Genomic DNA, 25719 nt, shown 5'->3' with positions numbered 1-25719 from the left:
GCTCGTTCTGTGCGTGTTTTCCTGCAAGACAGGAATGTCAGTGTTCTGCCATGGTCAGTGAAAAGCCTGGATCTCAATCCCATTGAGCACGTTTGGTACCTGTTGGATTGGAGGGCGAGGGCTAGGGCCATTCCCCCCAGAAATGTCTGGGAACTTGCAGGTGCTTTGGTGGAAGTGTCACGTTCTGACCATAGTTCTTGTGTGTTTTCCTTGTTTTAGTGTTGGTCAGAACGTGAGCTGGGTGGGCATTCTATGTTGTGTGTCTAGTTTGTCTATTTCTATGTTTGGCCTGATATGGTTCTCAATCAGAGGCAGGTGTTAGTCATTGTCTCTGATTGGGAACCATATTTAGGTAGCCTGTTTTGTGTTGGGTTTTGTGGGTGGTTGTTTCCGTGTCTGTGCTTTTCACCACACGGTACTGTTTTGGTTTTCATTCGTTTCACATTTATTGTTTTTGTATCAGTTGTGTTCATGTTGAGTATTTCTTATTAAAAGAACCATGGACACTTACCACGCCGCACATTGGTCCTCCGATCCTTCTCGCCTCTCCTCTTCAGACGAAGAGGAGGAAAGCCTTTACAGGAAGAGTGGAGTAACATTTCACCATAAGAACTGGCAAATCTGGTGCAGTCCATGAGGAGGAGATGCAAAGCAGTACTTAATGCAGCTGGTGGCCACACCAGATACTGACTGTTACTTGATTTTGATTTCGACCCCCCTTTTGTTCAGGGACACATTATTCCATTTCTGTTAGTCACATGTCTGTGGAACTTGTTCAGTTTATGTCTCAGTTGTTGAATCTTGTTATGTTCATACAAATATTAACACATGTTAAATTTGCTGGAAATAAGCGCAGATGACATTGAGAGGATGTTTAAGGAATTTGAAATTAATTATACTTTAACTTTTGATACTTAAGTATAATTTAGCAATTACATTTACTTTTGATACTTAAGTACATTGAAAATCAAATACTATTAGACTTTTACTCAAGTAGTATTTTATTGGGTGATTTTCACTTGTACTTGAGTCATTTTCTTTTAAGGTATATTTATTTTTATTTAAGTGTAATAATTGGGAACTTTTTCCACCACTGAGAGTAGCCTACCATCAACAACAATTGGAAAAAAATGCATCCCATAACATTTTTACATGGAAATAGCTGTTCTACCACCCAGTCTACAGTAGAAGTAAATGTTTGGTGTTCAATGTAGGCCTGCATTCCAGGACACTTTAGAAAAAAAACATGCAGGGCTTGACATCAATCTGTTTATCCACTTGTCATCCAGACAAGGAGGTGACTGAAAATGTTGTGTCACGTTCTGACCACAGTTTTTGTGTTTTCCTTGTTTTAGTGTTGGTCAGGACGTGAGCTGGGTGGGCATTCTATGTTGTGTGTCTAGTTTGTCCATTTCTATGTATGACCTGATAGGGTTCTCAATCAGAGGCAGGTGTTAGTCATTGTCTCTGATTGGGAACCATATTTAGGTAGCTTGTTTTGTGTTGGGGTTTGTGGGTGGTTGTTTCCTGTCTTTGTGTTCTCTGCACCAGATAGGACTGTATTTGTGTAGTGTTCACGTTATCGTCTTTTATTAAACATGTTGAACACGAACTACGCTGCATTTTGGTCCTCCTCTCCTTCGACGGAAGAAAACCGTTACAGCACCACCCACCACAACAGGACCAAGCAGCGTGGTAACGGGCAGGAGAGGCAGCGATGTCAGGATTTCTGGAATCTGAATCTGGACTATACAACGTGGGAAGAGATAGACAGGTGGGCGGTCGACCCAGGGAGAGTGCCAGAGCCCGCCTGGGATTCGCTGGAGCAGTGCGAGGAGGGTTACAGGAGACACAGGTGAAATCAATGAACAAAAATGAAAGACAGGGCTACCTTTAACAACACAAAGAAACAGGGCTACGTTCACGAACACAAACAGAACACAAGGTTGCCTAAGAAAATAAATACAGAACCCTACAAGCTTATTCAAGACTGTCTCAAAATACAACATTACCCCTTTAAGACATAAAAAAGCTCTTTACTTGACTCACTTTTGAAGATGGCTAGAAATGCATATATTTTGTGCTCATGTACGACGCAACCACTCCCCCATTGTTGAGTAGAAATTTGCTATAACTGGGCTAATAACTCACTAACTAGCAAATAATATGAACAAATGTGCATAGGTGGCTACATGCAGCTCTCGCTTTGATCTCAAAACAAGCGCATCTACTCCCAACCTCTCATGCTGTAAACACTGTCCAGTTCAAATGAACGGCACAGATCCATATTTGGCAATGGCTATTTGCATATAGGCCTACTGCAGTTATGGCGCATGGCCTGTGTAGAGTCGTGCCTGTCAATGCAATAGAATCCTACTCCAATGCCCTCTGCTTACAACAAAATATCTTGCACAGTTAGTTTTCCATACTAAGTCTTGCACAGTTTTGTTTCGGTACATTGAAAGTGGCTAATATTTTATTGATTCAAGCACAATTTCTACAGTAGAATGAAACTTTGATAGTGTTAAAGTGGCAATATGTCACTTTTTGGGCGACCCGACCAAATTTCCATAGAAATGTGAGTTATAGATTTAGCATTCTACTTCAAAGCAAGTCTAAGAAGCGGTAGATCTGTTCTATGTGGCTATTACTATGCTTACCATGCTTAAGTTTTGTTTTTGCCTCTTTTACTTTCAGTTTTGTACACCAGCTTCAAACAGCTGAAACAACAATATTTTTGGTTATGGAAAATATATTTCACAGTGATTCTCTACACTAGGTATTCCCAAACTGGGGTACACGTATGCTGTCAGGGGTACGCCAAATAAAAATGTGATTCCCATAAAAATATATACATATGTATGTATGTATGTATGTATGTATGTACATTTTCCAACGGGGCTATACATTTGGGTGAGTTTTTTTTTTTTGTCACCTGAGTAGCCTCGTTTCACTGCCAAAAATAAAATTAAACCATCTAGTGTTCAGCGAAATAACAACACAATGTCAAATACAGGTAGCCTAGTCAAATAATTAACATCCAATCACATTAACCGTTACTCTCTCGCGGGAATTCCACTAATGGTTCGTATGTAGCCAAACTTAGCTGCTGTTCATGTTGGTATCTGTACTGATGGCGCAAAAGCCATGACAGGGAGACATATTGGAGTGGTAACGCGCGTGCAAGCAGTTTCTCCCGACACCACTTGGGTACACTGCAGCATCCACAAGAGGCTCTTGCTGCCAAGGGAATGCCTGACAGCTTGAAAGACATTTTAAAGCAAGGCCCCTGAACTCTTGTGTATTTTCTGCACTATGCAATGATATGGGCAGTGACCATGTAACGCTTTTACAACATACAGAAGTGCGCTGGTTATCAAGGGGCAAAGTATTGACATGTTTTCTATAATTGAGAGACGAGCTTAGGGTTAAAGTCTTCTTTTACTGACCATCATTTTCACTTGTCTGACCGCTTGCATGATGATGAGTTTCTCACATGACTGGCCTATCTGGGTGATGTATTTTCTCACCTCAATGATCTGCATTTAGGATTACAGGGACTCTCCACAACTATATTCAATGTGCAGGACAAAATTGAGGCTATGATTAAGTTGGAGCTCCTCTCTGTCTGCATTAATAAGGACAACACACAGGTCTTTCCATCATTCTATGAGTTTTTCTGTGCAAATGAACTCAAGCTTACGGACAATGTCAAATGTGATATAGCGAAGCACCTGTGTGAGTTGGGTGCACAATTACGCAGGTACCCAAAATGGATGACACAAACAACTGGATTTGTTATCCCTTTCATGCCCCTGCATCCAGTCCACTTACCGATTTCTGAACAAGAGAACCTCATCAAAATTGCAACATGCAATTTGCATGTGAAAATTGAATTTAATCAGAAGCCACTGAGATTTCTGGATTGGGCTGAGCTCAGAGTATCCCGCTGTTAAGACACTGATGCCCTTTGCAACCTAGAACCTATGTGAGAGTGGATTCTTGGCCCTCACTAGCATGAACACTAAATACAGGCACAGACTGTGTGTGGAAAATTATTTAAGACTGAGACTCTCTCCAATACAACCCAACATTGCAGAGTTATGTGCATCCTTTCAAGCACACCCTTCTCATTAACCTGTGGTGAGTTATTCACAATTTTCGATGAACAAATAAATATGTAAGATGGTTAAATAAAGAGAAATTATTGATTATTATTATTATTTGTGCCCCCGTCCTATAGGAGCTCTTTTTCACTTCACACGAGCCGGGTTGTGACAAACTCATATGTAAGGTTCCTCAGTCAAACAGTGAATTTCAAACACAGATTCAACCACAAAGACTAGGGAGATTTTCCAATGCCTCGCAAAGAAAGGCACCTAAAGTATTGGTAGATTTCTTAAAAGAATAGCAGATGTTTAATAAACCTTTGAGCATGGTGAAGTTATTAATTACACTTTGGATGGTGTATCAATACACCTAGTCACTACAAAGATAAAGGTGTCCTTCCTAACTCAGTTGCCGAAGAGGAAGGAAGCCGCTCAGGGATTTCACAAATGGTGACTTTAAAACAGATACAGAGTTTAATAGCTGTGATAGGAGAAAACTGAGGATGGATCAACAACATTATAGTTACTCCACAATACTCACCTAATTGACAGAGTGAAAAGAAAAAAGCCTGTACAGAATATAAATGTTCCAAAACATGCATCCTGTTCGCAACAAGGCACTAAAGTAATACTGCGAAACATTTGGCAAAGTGCTTAACTTTTTGTCCTGAATACAAAGGGTTATATTTGTGGAAAATCCAATACAACACTACTGAGTATCATGTTATGGCTATGCTTGTAATCATTAAGGACTGCGGAGTATTTCAGAATAAAAAAGAAACAGAATGGAGCTAAGCACAGGCAAAATCCCAGAGGAAACCCAGTTCAGTCTGCTTTTCACCAGACCCTTTCAGCAGGACAATAACCTAAAACACAAGGTCAAATCTACACTAGAATTGCTTACCAAGAAGACAGTGAATGTTCCTGAGTGGCTGAGTTTTGACTTAAATCTACTTAAAAATCTATGGCAAGACCTGAAAATGGTTGTCTAATAATGATCCACAACCAATTTGACAGAAATTGAGAATTTTTAAAAGGATAGTGGGAAAATGTTGCACAATCCAGGTGTGGAAAGCTCTTAGAGACTTACCCAGAAAGACTCTGTAATTGCAGCCAAAGGTGCTTCAACAAAGTATTGACTCAAGGGTGTGAATTCTTATGTAAATTAGATATTTCTGTATTTCAATTTCAATTTCAATACATTTATTAAAATGTCTAAAAACATGTTTTGCCTTCGTATTTGTAGAGTATTGTGTGTAGTATTTAAAAAAAAATGTTTTCATTAATTTTGATTTCAGGCTGTAACACAACAAAATGTGGAATAAGTCAAGGGGCATGAATACTTTCTTAAGGCACTGTACAAGACTACCAATGTGAGTATCTTTTAATTCATTGGGGCAACCCATCTTCTTAGCCTTCATCGTTTTGGTCTAATTAACCATCTTACTTATTGCTATAGCCAGGTTAAGCAATTCGAACAATAACTACGTTTTTGATTAGGACATTTCTGAGAACCATTCAAACTTCAGCAAACAACGTCCAGGGGGTGAGCATGCTCGACCACTAAGGGACAGTTAAGTTGGTTCAACGTAAGACAGTGTCGTGTTCCAATTCTTTGCTTTAATAGCGTGAATCATTCCTCTTCATGCAAATGTGGTCGAATAATTGAAGAAATGAATCCAAGCCTTACTCTTATCACCTTTGGAAGGCAGGGCTTCCAGTGAGGCACGGATTTCATGGCCTTGTCAGGCGTGATTGTAGATCCTTCAACCAAAGTTGTAAGAGTGCAACTTCCCCCATGGTATGTTGTGCCGAAGTTGACTAACTGGAAGGGAAACCTACTTTCTTTCTCCATGACAGAGGTAGAGTCCCCCCAAGAGGTAAAAAGAGAAGCAGCAGTACTTCCGCTACAAGTCCCTCTCCCTGCCTGTCAGCAGCACACACCATTTCCTCTTCTCTATCTTGGTCTCTCCAAGCCCATTTTCCATATAAAGCTCTTTGCCTGCAGGCTCCTCAAAACCATGATCACCATAATCAGAGCTGACACCTACGTAGTATGCAGCTCCAGTCTGCCATTACAGGCAGCTGGATGGCCAGTTTACCAAAAGGAGACGAGGTTACAGTTTGATTTCAATGGCGTTCAACTCCTGGAGGGGCTAATTAAATTTGGTATGCCATTATCAGATTATGCAGCTTGACCTCACACATTCATCTGGGTACGAGCATCAACATTGACTTACACGTGCACACCTACAGAATGAGTCACATATAAACATGCACAAGTGCAAACATGCACACACATCTGCACACATTCATACACGCATACAGTAACAGTCAAAAGTTTGGACACACCTAGTCATTCAAGGGTTTTTCTTTATTTTTTACTATTTTCTATATTGTAGAATAATAGTGAAGACAACAAAACCGTTAATAACACATGGAATCTTGTAGTAACCAAAAATGTATTAAACAAATCAAAATATTTTTATATTTTTCAAAGTATCCACCCTTCGCCTTGATGACAGCTGTCATCAAGCCAAAGGATGGCATATGTTTTACATTATTATTATTATTATTATTATTATTATTATTATTATTATGATTTTTTTTTTCACCTTTATTTTACCAGGTAGGCTAGTTGAGAACAAGTTCTCATTTGCAACTGCGACCTGGCCAAGAGAAAGCATAGCAGTTTGACACATACAACAACACAGAGCTACACATGGAATAAACAAAACATACAGTCAATAATACAGTAGAAAAAAAAGAAAAAGTCTGGAATGAAGATATATCTAGGACATACATAACCTTGGGAAATCAAATTGGTCAATTAGTACCTCCATGTTACCATTCATTTTAATTTCATGACAATGTCACATACACTTCCCCTGGATTTTTAATATTCACTTTCATTGAAGATAGCACTTCTGTCATATACTGCATCTCTTCCGGCTAAAAAACAATTGTAGAGTGGCTTGTGCAAGAGATCTGTATCAGATTCATCAGGACATTTCGCTTTAATAAGCCTAAATGAGGCATTCAAAACTGTTACAAGCGAGAGTAAAAAATGCATGCTTGAACTGATGTATAATAACTGAACACCTCATATACTGTACACTACCACAGCCATTATTATCAGGTGATCTGTGCACCTTGTGGTGGTAAGTGGACATTGAGGAAAGGTAGTTGGAGGCGTAGTAGGTACACTGGACAGTTCAGTAGGGTTTCCAGTGTGGGAAAAGTTTAATAGAATTGTAATGTGTTCCTGGTTAGGCCCCTGCCTGAGACAGCCTAATCTCATCTCCTTCTTTTAATTAACTGAGCTGCTCATAGCCATCTAGCTACTAATGCTTCATATATCCACAGTGTGTGTGTGTGTGTGTGCATGTCAAATCAAATCACATTTTATTTGTCACATCTGACAAATAGAACAGGTGTAGTAGACCTCACCGTGAAATGCTTACTTACAAGCCCTTAACCAACAATGTGGTTCAAGAAATAGAGTTAAGAAAATATTTACAAAATAAAATAAAGCAAACAAATATATATATAATCAAAAAGTAAGACAAGAAAATTACATAACAAGAACGAGGCTATATTTATTTAATTTGATTTCGCCTTTATTTAACCAGATAGGCCAGTTGAGAACAAGTTCTCATTTACAACGGCGACCTGGCCAAGATAAAGCAAAGCTGTGCGACAAAAACAACAACAGAGTTACACATACACAAACAGAGTCAATAACACAATAGAAAAATAGATGTACAGTGTGTGCAAATGTAGAATTTAGCGTTAACACTGGAGTGATAGATGACGATTTACAAGTAGTGATACTGTGGTGCAAAAGAGCAAGGGGATAAATAACAACTGAGGTAGTTGGGTGTGATATTTACAGATTGGCTGTGTACAGGTACAGTGATCGATAAGCTGCTCTGACAGCTGATGCTTAAAGTTAGAGGGATAAGACTCCAGCTTCAGTGATTTTTGTAATTCGTTCCAGTCATTGGCAGCAGAGAACTGGAAGGAAAGGCGGCCAAAGGAAATGTTGGCTTTGGGGATGACCAGTGAAATATACCTGCTGGAGCGTGTGCTACGGGTGGGTGTTGCTATGGTGACCAGTGAGCTGAGATAAGGTGGGGCTTTACCTAGCAAAGACTTATAGATGACCTGGAGCCAGTTTGTTTGGCAAAGAATATGTAGTGAGGGTCAGCCAACGAGAGCAAACAGGTCGCAGTGGTGGGTAGTATATGGGGCTTTGGTGAAAAAACGAATGGCACTGTGATAGACTACATCCAGTTTGCTGAGTAGAGTGTTGGATGCTATTTTGTAAATGACATCGCCGAAGTCAAGGATCGGTAGGATAGTCAGTTTTACGAGGGTATGTTTGGCAGCATGAGTGAAGGAGGCTTTGTTGCAAAATAGGAAGCCGACTCTAGATTTAATTTTGGATTGGAGATGCTTAATGTGAGTCTGGTAGGAGAGTTTACAGTCTAACCAGACACCTAGGTATTTGTAGTTGTCCCCATATTCTAAGTCAGAACCGACCAGAGTAGTGAGGCTAGACAGGTGGGCGGGTGCGGGCAGCAATCGGTTGAAGAGCATGCATTTAGTTTTACTAGCATTTAAAAGCAATTGCAGGCCACGGAAGGAGTGCTGTATGACATTGAAGCTCTTTTGGAGGTTTGTTAACAGGGGATACCGGTACCGAGTCAATGTGCAGGGGTACAGGCTAGTCGGGGTAACTTGTAAAGTGAATATGCATAGATAATAAACAGCGAGTAGCAGCAGTGTAAAAACAAAGGGGGGGAGGGGGGGGGGGGTCAATATAAATAGTCCGCGTGGCCATTTGATTAATTGTTCAGCAGTCTTTTGGCTTGGGGGTAGAAGCTGTTAAGGAGCTTTTTGGTCCAAGACTTTGCACTCCGGTACCGTTTGCTGTGCGGTAGCAGAGAGATCAATCTGTGACTTGGGTGACTGGAGTCTTTGACAATTTTTTGGGCCTTCCTCTGACACCGCCTAGTATATAGTTCCTGGATGTCAGGAAACTTGGCCCCAGTGATGTACTGGGCCGCACACACTACCCTCTGCAGCGTCTTACGGTCGTCAAATGCCGAGCAAACTTTTTGAGGATCTGGGGACCCATGCCAGTCTCCTGAGGGGGAAAAGGTGTTGTCATGTCCTCTTCACAACTCTCTCTTGGTGTGTTTGGACCATGATAGTTCGTTGGTGATGTGGACACCAAGGAACTTGAAACTCTCAACCCGCTCCACTCTCAGGGCTGTTGATGTTAATCGGGTCTGTTCGGCCCTCCTTTTCCTATAGTCCACAATCAGCTCCTTTGTCTTGCTCACATTGAGGGAGAGGTTGTTGTCCTAACATCAACCTCTCACACACGTGTGTGTGTGTGCGCGTGTATGTATGCATGTGTGTGTCCGTGTGTGTGCGAGTGAGAACCCCAATCACCCAATCACAATTACTAGGATCATGAAAAAAGACATCCAAATTCCACAAACTTGTCCTCAATGAATCAAAGCAGGATAAAGGTAATGCTCCAGTCAGGCCATCCCATAGCCCTGCTCTCTGTCCTGACCACGGCAGCCATGCTCTCTGTCCTGACCACGGCAGCCATGCTCTCTGTCCTGACCACGGCAGCCATGCTCTCTGTCCTGACCACGGCAGCCATGCTCTCTGTCCTGACCACGGCAGCCCTGCTCTCTGTCCTGACCACGGCAGCCATGCTCTCTGTCCTGACCACGGCAGCCCTGCTCTCTGTCCTGACCACGGCAGCCCTGCTCTCTGTCCTGACCACGGCAGCCCTGCTCTCTGTCCTGACCACGGCAGCCCTGCTCTCTGTCCTGACCACGGCAGCCCTGCTCTCTGTCCTCTCCACGGCAGCCCTGCTCTCTGTCCTCTCCACGGCAGCCCTGCTCTCTGTCCTCTCCACGGCAGCCCTGCTCTCTGTCCTCTCCACGGCAGCCCTGCTCTCTGTCCTCTCCACGGCAGCCCTGCTCTCTGTCCTCTCCATGACAGTACAGTGACCCCATATGTGTGCTAGCTGCTGTGACGCATTTTGGATTCTCCCTGGGGTGGCATGGCATCAGTGGAGCACAGACTGTGTCCAGCATAGCAGCGCAGGATGCTAGGCTAGGAGAGGCCATTCCAGAGCACAGCTACACTATACTGGGTCAGGGTCTCTCCCTTCTCTTAACACCCCATTACCCCAAGTATACTGTCAGTCTTCTCATTTCCTAACCTCAAGCACAAAGAAACACAGCAGGAGGGCATAAGCAAATATATTCAGTGCTTTTAAGTATGATATTGCATTTAACGCTCACATCACACTGTATTGGTTGAGAGGGATAAGGGGATTATAAAAAGCAACATGCACGCACACACGCACACACACTTACGCGCATACACATTTTACATTTACACACACAAACACAACTGAGAGAGGGAGAGAGAGAGAGCGCAATTCCAACATAACATCACATTTCTCTCTCTCCCTCCCTCCCTCCCTTTCCTGCAGCTGCCTCCATTCCCTATGTTTACCCCTCTCGTTTATGGTGGAGGCCTTTGAACAGGAGAGCGTGGCATTGTGAAGGGGAGTGTGTGCTAAGCCCCGCACCCCTGTGTGTTTATCTGCCTCTCCCAGCTGGGCTCCTGGGGGAGGGATGAGGCCTGGGAGAGAAGCTGGGATGAGGGCTAGGATGGAGACTGGGAGAACACTGGGGAAAAAAGCTAGGATGAGGCTAGGACAAGGGCTGGGGAATGATTGTTTTTTTGTCCTTCTAGCGGAAATTCTATCCTCACAGATCACCACAGTTAGTTACACATACACACAACAAGGTACATCCCTCACCCCCATGAAAACATACATGAGATATATAAATTATAATGAGGGCTGGGATGAGAGCTGGGATGGACTCAATGAGAATGAAGAACGAAATCAAGGGAGAAAACCGAAAACAAGGAGAAGGGAAAGTGAAATGGTGAGAACTGAGGAGAGAGCGAGTGAGCGTAAGAAGGAGTGTGGGGGTTGGCAAACAAGGAAGTGGTAGATGGAGAGGGATCAAGTGCAGAGTAAAGATGGAGATCATGCTAAGGACACTGTGTATTCAGTCAGTCTCACTGAGGAGTCTCAGCACAGCATTCATCAGCAACACTTATGTTCCCTCAGGCACCGTAGACGCTGCTATCCACCTGCTCTATTCAAGACGTAGGCGTCGCAGCATGAAGTACCCACTTGGGGAACCAAAAGCCTGAAATCTTCTCTCTACAACTGCAGAAATCTGGGACAGTCTTTATCAAGAGGAGAGGGAAAGAGAGGACCATGTCTGCAGCTCATTAAATGTTTTAAACCACCATGACAACAGTCATATAAAGGGTCTACACAACCACCCTGAGAGCCAGGGACCCAGCTATTACAACATTATTACCACTGGGCTTAGAAGAACCAAACAGGGACATGATCCTTGCTACAGCACCTCTCGCCTACTATTACAGCACACTTCAGTGTAACACACTCAAGCTGTTGTGTTTGGTAAGTGTCTATATGAGTATGTGATGATAAAGCATAGCCTCTGAAGAAAGTACAAACAACACTACCTATCAAGGGCTTTCCCCCCACACGTGTTTCCATGCTGTGCCTGTCTCCAGTGATACTGTGTCTGTGTCTGTGTGTGTGATTAAAAATATCCCTTCTCCTCCACTCGAGTGGAAGCATTATCTACAATGCAGTTTCCTCCTACATGGTCCGTCAGTGTGGTAACATGAGCAATTTTAAGCTAGCTAGTTACAAAATGAAACAGCAACCGTCTTTCAAAAACTGTCAGACAACAGGGAGAATAAACTAAATCACATTTACACTTGCGCTTAATCAAAGACAAATGCCCAATGTAGAAAGCTACAAACAGATCTGTTTTGGAAAAACTTTTTTTTCTGCCTTTAAATGGTCTGGACCATGGTGAGCCTCCATTTTCAATGAGGTCCTTTTTGTTCATAGTCCTCTTATTTATACCCATTTAGTCTTAAAAGAGGACAATCTCAGATATGCAATACTGTACTTCAAAGTGATTTAGTGACATAACTAGCCCAATATACACCGTGAAAACAATCTGATCAAGACATTATGGTAGAATCAAGTTATCATGGAAGTTGATTGTGCTACATGGTGACTGCTTTGTGCCCTGCTTAATCTCTCGCTCTCTCTCTCTCCCTCCCTCTCTCTCCTCTCATATTTCTGCAAGCATGACTGACCACAAGCAAGTAGAAAATCTCAATTTATTTTATAACAGTGCTTCTTCATGCTCCTCTTCTCTTGGGGTTTCCATGGCTACTTGGTCAGGTGACCTAGCTGGAGCCCATCCCCTGCCCTGCAGTCACTGTCACAGCAGTTAGTCAGCCTCGGCCACACAACAAGGAAATGTTACGACTGTGTGTGTGTGTGTGTGTTTGTGTTAGTATGCATACACCACCCGGCAGTGGTACAGTGTTTAGTGTGTGTGGATGGTAGGACAGCAGATAGTTATTTTTTTTGTAAACATATATACACAGTAATAATATATATTTTTTAAATATATTTTCCTTTATTATTTTCCCCTAACCCCACCCCCCCTCCCCAAAATGTAGGCTTCTACTTCCAGCTTATACATAATATATTCATTTTAATGACACAATGTATTTTACAATAGCATTTTACAATTATACAATAGTCATCCTTCAGCTACCGTCAACCCCTCCCATCTATCTCTGAAGACCATCCAGTTTGATTTATATTTGCCATATATTTCTAACTGTGTTGTTTCACAAGTTCTGAACCCATATACATTTTACGGGCACAGTTTATTTTGCATTAGTTAACCCCTCCCATCTATCTCTTAACACCATCCATTTTTGTCTTCTATTTGCAATATATTTTTCAACTGTGCTTTGATGTTTCACAAAAGTTCTATCACGTTCTGACCTTAGTTCTGTTATTATATCTTTGTTTTAGTATGGTCAGGGCGTGAGTTGGGGTGGGCAGTCTGTTTGTTTTTCTATGTTGGTTTTTGAGTTCGACCAAGTATGGTTCTCAATCAGAGGCAGCTGTCAATTGCTGTCCCTGATTGAGAATCATACTTAGGTAGCCTGGGTTTCACTTTTGGGTTGTGGGTGTTTGGTCCACACGGTACTGTTTTCGGTTTTGTATATTCACGTCATCGTTTGTTGTTTTTGTTCGAGTGTTCTATTGTCTTTATTAAAAAACATTATGGACACTTACCACGCTGCGCATTGGTCCTCCGATCCTTCTCGCTACTCCTTACAAGATCTGAACCTTTCTATTCTCATAGTTTCTACAGATTGTAAATGAAAGACAACAGCAGTGATTTGTGTGTGTGTGTGTATGTGAAAGTTAATATTTGTGCAAAAACCTATGAGTGAGTTCCAGTAATTGTTTTATATGTAAGAGTGGACACTTTTAGCAGAATGACACTTTACATTCATATTACTGGGCATGTCAAATTCTCTCTCTTTATTAAAGAGATGACACAAAAGTGTGGTGTTCACACCTACAGTATATGCCAACTGGACCCAGATGTCAATTCAATGTCTATTCCACGTTGGTTCAATGAAATTTCATTAAAATGAAGTGGAACCAACGTTGATTCAACCAGTGTGTGCCCAGTGGGTGTTCACCTTGATGAGGCTGTTAATACTATTTGCTTTTAACACAATGGTATATGATGTTACAGAGCTACAAACATTCCACAAATAGAGTGCTTTTTTGGGTAGTGTAATTTTGATTAATAAAATGTAAAAAAAATATTTATTTCACCTAATTAAAACATTCTGTTATAAAGAGCGTAAAGAGCATAAAAAAACATGTTTTCACTTACTATAGTAAGTGCCAAATAAAGTAACAGGGTTGATCGTAACAGGGTTGACAATTTTATCTTAAATCAGCCATGAATTCCTTTGTGATGGGAGAATGGAGGCAACAGGGAGGGGCAATTGAATGCAAGCGTCACAAACATTCAATTGCAAAAAAAATCCTGCCTATCTATCTTTGGGTAACAGTGCTGACGTGTTATGCTTGACACACTCAGTTTTCCATCAGAAAAAAACTACTGAAAATGGCCAAAAATAGTAGAACCAGCTCACCTGCTTTTACACTATGATTTGACTAATAGATGTTCGATGTGTCTTCCGAAAAGTGTTTTTAAAAGAACAGCTTCACTATATTAAAACAAGAGTTCCATTCACGTAACAGGGTGGACCTGAGGAACAAACGTAAATGAATCACTAATCACATTATTATTTATTTAATCTTCAGAAATTACTTTGTCAAAGCAACAAAAGAACTAGGGCTTTACAAATGACGGTGAAAACTTGGGAAAATGTTTGGGGTGGTGGGTTAAAATCTTCCTAGAAGACGGAAAAGGGCCACATGTCAAATTTGCAGATGTTTTGCATTTTAAGCAAGTCTTTATTCATACAAAAAAAATGATTTATTGAATTTGACCAATCACATCCAAACTTTTCACATCAGATCTTTTTCAGAGCTGATTTGATTGGTCAAAAGACCAATTAGTAAACCAATATATCAGACTTTGGCTGCCTGTGTAAATGCAGCCCATGTGGTTTATATTAAAGGGACTTCATTTAATAAAACATGCTTTAAAAATTCAATATTGGTGCACAATTTCTACTCCAGACCACTAGACTACACTCGCCAACCTTTCCCTTGTAGGGTTTCACTCGCTGATCGATGTTGAGAAGAGTGGCATTGGGCATGATCTCTGCTCCTCGCTTCGACTAGAGGCTGAGCCAACAAAAAGGAAGGGACAGGCCAACCTTCTCCTGCCTGACTCACAGACCGAGACGAACCCAGAGACGTGAGCCCCCCTCTGACATGATGGGTTAGCATTAGCAGAACTAAGTTAAAGCCTAAAACTCCATCCACATCACATGCGGACTGTGGAGACACACACACACACGCCAGCTCACCCGCCCACACAGACAGACAGAAAGATTTGCAAATTATGGTGGAAAATAAGTATTTGGTCAATAACAAAAGTTAATCTCAATACTTTGTTATATACCCTTTGTTGGCAATGACAGAGGTCAAACGTTTTCTGTAAGTCTTCACAAGGTTTTCACACACTGTTGCTGGTATTTTGGCCCATTCCTCCATGCAGATCTCCTCTAGAGCAGTGATGTTTTGGGGCTGTTGCTGGGCAACAGACTTTCAACTCCCTCCAAAGATTTTCTATGGGGTTGAGATCTGCAGACTGGCTAGGCCACTCCAGGACCTTGAAATGCTTCTTACGAAGCCACTCCTTCGTTGCCCGGGCGGTGCGTTTGGGATCATTGTCATGCTGAAAGACCTAGCCACGTTTCATCTTCCATGCCCTTGCTGATGGAAGGAGGTTTTCATTCAAAATCTCACGATACATGGCCCCATTCATTCTTTCCTTTACACGGATCAGTCGTCCTGGTCCCTTGCAGAAAAACAGCTCCAAAGCATGATGTCTCCACCCCCTTCACAGTAGGCACGGTGTTCTTTGGATGCAACTCAGCATTCTTTGTCCTCCAAACACGACGAGTTGAGTTGTTACCAAAAAGTTATATTTTGGTTTCATCTGACCATATGACATTATCCCAATCTTCTTCTGGATCATCCAAACGCTCTCTAGCAAACTTCAGACAGGCCTGGACATGTACTGGCTTAAGAAGGGGGACACGTCTGGCACTGAAGGATTTGAGTCCCTGGTGGCGTAGTGTGTTACTGATGGTAGGCTTTGTTACTTTGGTCCCAGCTCTCTGCAGGTCATTCACTAGGTCCTCCCGTGTGGTTCTGGGATTTTTGCTCACCGTTCTTGTGATCATTTTGACCCCACGAGGTGAGATCTTGCGTGGAGCCCCAGATGGAGGGAGATTATCAGTGGTCTTGTATGTCTTCCATTTCCTAATAATTGCTCCCACAGTTGATTTCTTCAAACCAAGCTGCTTACCTATTGCAGATTCAGTCTTCCCAGCCTGGTGCAGGTCTACAATTTTGTTTCTGGTGTACTTTAACAGCTCTTTGGTTTGGCCATAGTGGAGTTTGGAGTGTGACTGTTTGAGGTTGTGGACAGGTGTCTTTTATACTGATAACAAGTTCAAACAGGTGCCATTAATACAGGTAACGAGTGGGGGACAGAGGAGCCTCTTAAAGAAGAAGTTACAGGTCTGTGAGAGCCAGAAATCTTGCTTGTTTGTAGGTGACCAAATACTTATTTTCCACCATAATTTGCAAATAAATTCATTAAAAATCCTACAATGTGATTTTCTGGATTTTTTTTCTTATTTTGTCTTTCATAGTTGAAGTGTACCTATGATGAAAATTACAGGTCTCATCTTTTTAAGTGGGAAAACTTGCACAACTGGTGGCTGACTAAATACTTTTTTGCCCCACTGTACAGTGTGTGCAAATTAAGTAATATTAGGGAGGTAAGGCAATAAATAGGCCACAGTGGCAAAATAATTACAATATAGCAATTAAACACTGGAGTGATAGATGTGCAGAAGATGAATGTGCAAGTAGAGATACTGGGGTGCCAAAGGAGAAAAAAAACAATATAGGGATGAGGTAGTTGGGTGGGCTATTTACAGATGGGCTATGTACAGGTGCAATGATCTGTAAGCTGCTCTGACTGCTGAGGCTTACAGTTAGAGGGAGATATAAGACTACAGCTTCAGTGATTTTTGCAATTCGTTCCAGTCATTGGCAGCATAGAACTGGAAGGAAAGGCGGCCAAAGGAAGTGTTGGCTTTGGGGATGACCAGTGCAATGTACCTGCTGGAGCGCGTGCTATGTGTGGGTGTTGCTATGGTGACCAGTGAGCTGAGATAAGGCGGGGCTTTACCTAGCAAAGACTTATAGATGACCTGGAGCCTGTGGGTTTGGCAACGGATATGTAGTGAGTGCCAGCCAACGAGAGCATACTGGTCGCAGTGGTGGGTAGTATATAGGGCTTTCGTGATAAAACGGATGACACTGTGATAGCAAACTGGATGTAGTCTGAGTAGAGTGTTGGGGGCTATTTTGTAAATTACATGGCTAAAGTCAAGGATCGGTAGGATAGTCAGTTTTACGAGGGTATGTTTGGCAGATTGAGTGAAGGAGGCTTTGTTGCAAAATAGGAAGCCGATTCTAGATTTAATTTTGGATTGGAGATGCTTAATGTGAGTCTGAAAGGAGAGTTTACAGTCTAACCAGACAGCTAGGTATTTGTAGTTGTCCACGTATTCTAGGTCAGAACCGTCCAGAGTAGTAATGCTTGTTGGGCGGGAGGATGCGGGCAGCAATCGGTTGAAGAGCATGCACTTAGTTTTACTAGCATTTAAAAGCAGTTGCAGACCATGGACGGAGGGTTATATGGTGTTGAAGCACATTTGGAGGTTTGTTAGCACAGTGTCCAAAAAAAGGACAGATGTATACAGAATGGTGTCGTCTGCGTAGAGATGGATCAGAGAATCACCAGCAGCAAGAGCGACATCATATACAGAGAAAAGAGTCGGCCCGAGAATTGAACCCTGTGGCACCCCCATAGAGACTGCCAGGGGTCCGGACAACAGGCCCTCCGATTTGACACACTGAACTCTATCTGAGAAGTAGTTGGTGAACCAGGCGAGGCAGTCATTTGAGAAGCCAAGGCTATTGAGTCTGCCGATAAGAATTCAGTGACTGACAGAGTCGAAAGCCTTGGCCAGGTCGATGAATACGGCTACACAGTATTATCTTTTATCGATGGAGGTTATGATATCGTTTAAGGCCTTGAGCGTGGGCTCGGAAACCAGATTGCATAGCAGAGAAGGTACGGTGGGATTCGAAATGGTCGGTGACCTGTTTGTTAACTTGGCTTTCGAAGACCTTGGAAAGGCAGAGTAGGATAGAGATAGGTCTGTAACAGTTTGCGTCTAGAGTGTCTTCTCCTTTGAAGAAGGGGATGACCGCGGCAGCTTTCCAATCTTTGGGGATCTCAGACGATACGAAAGAGAGGTTGAGCAGGCTAGTAATAGGGGTTGCAACAATTGTGGTGGATAATTTTAGAAAGAGAGAGGCTAGACAATCTGGACTATCTGATTTGTAGGGGTCCAGATTTTGCAGCTATTTCAGAACATCAGCTATCTGGATTTGGGTGAAGGAGAAATGAGGGAGGCTTGGGCGAGTTGCTGTGGGGGGGTGCAGGGCAGTTGACCAGGGTAGGGGTAGCCAGGTGGAAAGCTTGGCCATCCGTAGAAAAATGCTTATTGAAATTCTTGATTATCATTGATTTATCGGTGGTGACAGTGTTTCCTAGCCTTAGTGCAGTGGTCAGCTGGGAGGTGTCACGAATCCCGTTTCCTGAGTCTGTTTTTGCCTGTTCTGTCCTGGAGTGTTTTTTCCGGCGTCCTGGAACGCACCCTGTCTGGTTGCCGGGCAATGTAGCCAGTTGGGAGTTCTGATTACCCGCACCTGTATCCCATCAGCTATCTGCACACCTGGTCCTGATCATCATCTCTCCTCTTCATAAGCCCGGACCTGACATCCATTCCCTGCCGGATCGTTAGCCATGAACAGTATGTTGTGCCATAGTATCAGCCTCAAGTTGGATAGAATTTGTTTTGTTGTTTTTTACATATTGCTTGCCTTAAACTTATCTCCGTTTGTTCTGTCTTCAGTTACTCACCCGGATCATTTACCCCATTCCCGCCTGGTCGTCGGAGGATTCCGCTTCCCCATTGGATCCACCTATTTACTCCCATCAACTCACCACTGCTGCCCGCTACGCCACCTGGATATATCTACACATTCACTTGTAAATAAATACTCACCTTCTTCCTACTCTCCTTGTCCTGGTCTGCTTCTGGGTTCGATTTTGAAGAAACGTGACAGGAGGAGGTGCTCTTATTCTCCATGGACTTTAGTGTCCCAGAATTTTTTTGAGTTTGTGCTACAGGATGCAAATTTCTGTTTGAAAAAGCTAGCCTTTGCTTTCTTAACTGACTGTGTATATTGGTTCCTAACTTCCCTGAGAAGTTGCATATCGCGGGGGCTATTTGATACTAATGCAGTATGCCACAGGAGTAAAATAAGGCTGCAATGTAACCAAATGCGGAAAAAGTCTGAATGCGCTGTATGCTTTGATTGAAACAAAATACAAGCAAGGCTAATAGTTTAATCTGCTCTAAGTCACTCACAAAACATTAATTCAAGAAAATCGAAATGCATAGGCTATTCCTATGAAACTGGTTGAGCTCAATCTAATGATTGGCATGCAGGTGCAAATATTACATTTTATTGAGACTGTGTGGGCATAGGCAACATTTTAATTGGAGGATTACTTTTTGGCATTTCTACAACAGGGCTCTCCAACCATGTTTGTTCTTGGAGCTACTACCATTTAGGTTTTCATTCTAACACTAATCGAGCGCAACTGATTCAAATAATTAGCTGGTTTATAAGATGAATCGGGTTAGTCTGAAACCCTACTGTAACGAGTGCGCTGAGAGTCGGGAAGCAAGTACAGGGAGTGAGTGTTTTAGTAAAGAAACAAAACAATAAACACGATACACAAACAATGCACCGACATGAAACAAAGTCAATAACACCTGAGGAATGAACCAAGGGGAGTGACAGCTAGAGTAAAGATAATCAAGGAGGTGATGGAGTTCAGGTGAGTGTCATGAGGCCCAGGTGCGCAAGACGATGGTGACAGGTGTGTGGGATAATCAGCCACCTGACGACCTAGAGGCCGGAGAGGGAGTATACGTGACACCTACAGGACGGTAGCACTCCAGGAACAGGGTTGGAGAGCCATGATAGGCCATTCAATAGGCTACTGTTGGTAGAAACTTTGATTGAGGAAATGATGACGTCACTTACATATTTTGTGTGCTCCCTCATCTAAAAAATAGGCACTACACCACTGCAAGTAAGATCTGTAGTAGGGCTGTAGCCGTGATGTCTGTATGCTGCATGTGTTCCCTGCTGGCTTCATCCATCTGAGCAGAATTCAAAATGCTACCGTCACTTGCTCATTACGAACAGGGTAAATAAAGGACCTTGAATGACAGCACCATAGACAACTCCTCCTTTCACCGGGAGACTTCCTAACACTATTTTGATCTGCCGCTGACCACGTTTTAGCCTTCTTCTCCATTTACATTGTGTCGTAGCCTACACTGTAATTCATTAAACTGGACTGGATTATTTTACCGCACCTGCATTGCAATCCAATGAATGCAAAATGTATGCAATAAACAAAGATATGCTACAGAAGACTATATAGGTCCACTAATACAGGACTAGTAAAGTCCCAGTGCACTACTTTTGTGATTTAAAAAAAAAAGTTTATATATTTGTATTTTTCAGGGTGTGCTGCAGCACCCCTTGGCAACAGCTAATGGGGATCCTAAATAAATACTCAATACTAAATACATGGGCCTTATTACAAGCTCTACTGTCTCTGGAAGTCAGTGGATTTGCATTCTGTTGATCTAGTAAACTTGAACTCAGAGCGTTGCTTGAATTATTATTATTTTTTATTTTTTTACATCAGCTCTGTATGCAAATATCCTTCGGATAGGAATGATATATCACTAACAGCAAATTATCTTCCAGGGAGGTAGTCATCAAAACAAGTCCAACAGTACAGTCACTGTAGTATTGAAGGCTGTTGGGAGTAAAAACAGACCCAAACTACAACGTGGTCAGTACAAGGACGTGATTGCACCCACATGTGTTTCCCGGGTGATAAGCCTCGCATGCAGAGAGAGAGAGAGAGGGAGATTCATTCTCCCTAGAGCATCTCTTTTCACCAATCCCCTGGCATTCAAAAGCAAAAATTATATGAAATGATAATTCCTCTTTTGTAGTACTGCCTAATTTGCATAACAATGGAGGCTTTTTGGCTCCTCTCTCCCACTCTACTATGCTCTATAAGAGGCAGTGGACCGGGGTCAATCTCAAAGAGTAGATGAAAATTTGACATATGAACTTTGCAGCATTGCCATTTTGAACAGGTGTCGATTAGCAATGCCAGGTTTGAGTGGGAATGCATGCCGAGTGCAAAGCTTGTGATTTGTGAAACCAAAACAGCGAAAGACCAACTTCCGTATGGTTCTGTTTTCTTGAGCCTTACCAACATGTTGCCCTATGAAAACAATAATAAATTGTCTTGTTGAGAAAACCTACAGTAGCTGAGACAGGTGTATCAAGTTTCACAGTCACATAGAAGTCACAGATCCTATACTGATATCTGATATGACAAGCCATACAAATCCACATTAGAACATTTTGCAGTTTTGATTTTGTTATTATGTCTGAGCAAATAACAGCATTAACCATGGCAAAATACATAGAACTGCAGGAAATTATCTTTAAAATTGCAACATTTAATTCAGCTCCACAGCAAAATGTGTAGAATTGTATCAAATTAGATCTAAAACTTCACAAATGTCTCTCATCTACATGGAGAAATGTGTAGAATTGCTTTAAATTGCCTTAAAATGCAAAAATGTCTCTACACCGCCAAGATGGGGCCTCTAAAATCCAGCCGCGACAACAGGCCAACTGTGGGCATTGCCACGCCCCCCACCACACGCCTGTCACACCCACCACCTAAGCCTTTTTTTTATCCATAAAAAACACGGCACTACACTTACATATACACTGACACACACAGAGACGAACACACCAAGGAGCTAGGGCACATCTTAAAGCGCAGCTTCTACATGACTTGAGAATGGGAAGCTTACAGGTCTTTGGAGAATTGTCCGCCACATACTGACAACGTGCCAGAGAGCCAGAGCTGCAGCTTTGGAAATGCATGGGAGATGAGTATTTACCATAAAGTAGTGTGAAAGTACCAGGTTTTGACCACTAGATGCCGCTGTTCCTGCTATACCAACACACTCTTTTATCCATTTTGCTGGTCTCTTGTGTTTATTAAATAGATCACAGCATTTATTTTGCAACTTTGGGTAGAACATGAATAGATGTGGCTCATGATTGGTACACTAGGGCTTCTGAGTGGCACAGCAGTCTAAGGCACTGCATTTCAGTACTAGAGGCGTCACTACAGACCCTGGTTCAATTCCAGGCTGTATCACAACCGGCTGTTGTTGGGAGTCCCAGGGCTGTGCACAACTGGCCCAGCGTTATCCGGATTAGGGTTTGGCTGGGGTAGGCTGTCATTGTAAATAAGAATTTGTTCTTAACTGACTTGCCTAGTTAAATAAAACATTGTGTGGTCATCCTCACACGTCCTCCATGAAAGCAAATACTTCTGTCCTTCTCTTAGCAACCTAATACTGACTGACTGCTGAGAGCCCTATCCTGGCAAACAAGGATCTTCTGGGGCAAAAATACATTCATAGCTTTCAGAAGCATAATAATGCACTTCAGTCAAATTCAACTTCTTCCTATTTTGATGATCTTTGAATACATTTGGACATATGACTTGAGTAATAGATTATCACACACTTCTCAGGATTCTCTGCAGGATGTTCTGCAGAATGAACTGCTCATAAGAGTCCGTAATAGTAAAGGTACTGACGATTACTTGGTTTTATTTACATCTCGGTCATCTCTTTTTTTCTGACTCTGGCCACTCATACTAATTAAGCTGAACCAATTTAACCACTCTGAGCATCCGAGTGTGTCAATGGGTTAGCTGTCTCCGTGTCACTCTGCTCCTGATGGGAAAGATGCTGTTTCCTCCTCTATTCCTCTGCATTGTTTCAACACACTCATAGAGTGAAACTATCATCTCCATGTCACTGTGACACCATGACACCACTACATGCTCAGAGCTCTGTCAGCCATTGCCCCAGAAGCCACCAATTTCAAGCTGTTTGTGTGTGTGTGTGTGTGTGTTCTGCAAAGAGTCACCATATACTGAAACAGTCAACCAATGACTGCCTACTGTTATATAAAAAATAAAACAAACTTCAATTTAACAGCTGACCCCTGTGCCATGTCACTGTTGTAATTTAGAAAAGTAGGCCTAAATAACATTAAAATGAAATTGTAGGGGTATATGATAATTTGATATCCCTTCATGCTTTTATATTGTTGATATTTGTAAATTGACAAATTATTTAATGCCACAGCCACCCATGATTACAATGGAATTATGGCAACCAAATATATACCAGTGACTTGCAGTGTTTTGAAACATTGGTCAATACATTACTGCATCAAAGCTACTAGAGTGCTGCTTTTCCTTTACTGTTTATCCATATGTGACAGGATGAAATTTGTTCCATGAGAGCACGCACACACACACCCACACACACAAACGAGCTCTGACTGACTGAACGTTTTGGATCACCTGCCTGCTATTTTAAGACTGACCCATAAATATCACCGTGAATAACCGTTACACCTAAACAACCAATGTGACCAGCCTCCCAGTGAAGACGAAGTAGTAGCCACACTAGCCTTATATAATAGAGCAGCAATTCATTACATAAACTTGAACCATTTGGTCAATGTAAAGCGAATTGTTCACACGCTGATTGAACATGCGCTGGGATGGTTCCTCATCAGAGAAAGTGGAACATCACTATACACGACATAGAACGCAATTATGAAAATAAAAAGTTTCACCTGAGAGTAATGGAAATGAATGAAAACAAAACGTACAGGATATCCTAACGCTACTCTCAAAAACACAACAAGCCCGCTTAGGTAGGCAAAACAAACACGCAATTATGAAATCGCACAGGGGTTCAGTGAGCAAATGCAAATACGACTGTGCAATGTATACAGCTAGGCTGTATATCGGCAGACACTAATAGATAGGATCAATACATTTACTTCCTACTGTAAACATGTTATCGTTCAGTTAACTCAAACAAAACAAATAAGTGTTTCTGCAAACACTCAACTTACCCATTCCAAAACGCGGATAAATCCAAGGGGTAATTTAAGCACTTGAAACGTTCCAACAGACACGAGCTAAGGGAATAATGACAACAACAATGACATGGAAACAAAAACTATATTGTTAATCAAATAGCCATAACTATTAGTATATAATTTGACTAATTTGAATAATGGCCTTTTAACGCACATTATTTTGAGACCTGACCAAACACCATTTACAATCCATAAACATACCTGGTTAGCTGATTCCATTTTCAAAATACTTATCTACTTGTTCAGTAAAACGTACACAATTTTACAGTGCTACCCAAACCGACTGATGTCTGTGCCTCGCGCAAAAGACTCTCGGCTTTAATTGCTACTGCACGGAAAAAACCGAGCTCTATTCGGCTTGTTGAAAAATAAAACACCATAGAGACAGACTGGGATTGGCTTCACGGAAATAAACGATGGCGTCCACATTTGCCGATTGTAACTGCCTCTCCTCCCCACGTCAGAGATGGTTGAGGGGATGTGATTGTATCTCTCGTGCATTAATGTTGGATCGAGGCACCACGCATTGTAAGGTCATATAAGTAGAAATATACAGTACCCGTCAAAAGTTTGGACACACCTACTCATTCAAATCAAATCCAATTGTATTTGTCACATATGTCAAATACAACAGGTGTAGGTAGACCTTATAGTGAAATGCTTACTTACAAGCCCTTATAACCAACAATGCCAAACGTTTTAAGAAAATAAGTATTATGTAAAAAAATACATACACTACCGGTCCAAAGTTTTAGAACACCTACTCATTCAAGGATTTGTCTTTATTTTTTACTATTTTCTCCATTGTAGAATAATAGGGAAAACATCAAAACTAGCCACCCTTTGCATTGACGACTGCTTTGCACCCTCTTGGCATTCTCTCAATCAGCTTCATGAGGTAGTCACCTGGAATGTATTTCAATTAACAGGTGTGCCTTCTTAAAAGTTAATTTGTGGAATTTCTTTCCTTCTTAATGCGTTTGAGCCATTCAGTTGTATTGTGACAAGGTAGGGGGTATACAGAAGATAGCCCTATTTGGTAAAAGACCAAGTCAATTTTATGGCAAGAACAGCTCAAATAAGCTAAAAGAAACGACAGTCCATCATTACTTTAATACATGAAGGTCAGTCAATACGGAACATTTCAAGGACTTTGAAAGTTTCTTCAAGTGCAGTCGCAAAAACCATCAAGCGCTATGATGAAACTGGCTCTCATGAGGAATGGAAGACCCAGAGTTACCTCTGCTGCAGAGGATAAGTTCATTCGTGTTACCAGCCTCAGAAATTGCAGCACAAATATATGCAACACAGAGTTCAAGTAACAGACACATCTCAACATAAACTGTTCAGTGGATACTTTGTGAATCAGGCCTTCATGGTTAAATTGCTGCAAAGAAACCACTTCTAAAGGACACCATCAAGAAGAAGAGACTTGCTTTGGCCAAGAAACACGAGCAATGGACATTAGACCGGTGGAAATTTGTCCTGTTACGGTACGTGAATGAGGACCCAAAAGCGAATTAACGTAAACAGAGCTTCTTTAATAACAAAACAAACGTAGGCTCAGATGGACCGGCAGATTCCGACAGGACAGGACAAGGTTGCAGCAAACATGACGATAGTCTGGTTCAGGCATGAATAACACAAACAAGAATCCGACAAAGACAGGAGCAAAAA

General features: G+C 41.9%; 1 protein-coding gene across 1 annotated transcript in view; it reads right to left on the bottom strand.

Moving 5' to 3' along the window:
- synpra (synaptoporin a) overlaps nt 1–24334 on the bottom strand; it is a 37643-nt gene extending 13309 nt beyond the window's left edge. The window contains exons 1-2 of the mRNA XM_021569605.3: nt 24244–24334; nt 24016–24081 (exon numbers count right to left, since the gene is read on the bottom strand). Coding sequence (XP_021425280.3) covers nt 24016–24081; nt 24244–24261 — 84 coding nt within the window. The 5' untranslated portion in view covers nt 24262–24334. The remainder of the gene's footprint in view (nt 1–24015; nt 24082–24243) is intronic.
- Between the last annotated feature and the right edge of the window lie 1385 nt (nt 24335–25719).

This window comes from Oncorhynchus mykiss, chromosome 17, assembly GCF_057628025.1.
Source record: "Oncorhynchus mykiss isolate SJ-2025 chromosome 17, ASM5762802v1, whole genome shotgun sequence".
NCBI classification, from domain to species: domain Eukaryota; kingdom Metazoa; phylum Chordata; class Actinopteri; order Salmoniformes; family Salmonidae; genus Oncorhynchus; species Oncorhynchus mykiss.
This window is presented reverse-complemented; position numbering and strand designations above follow the sequence as displayed.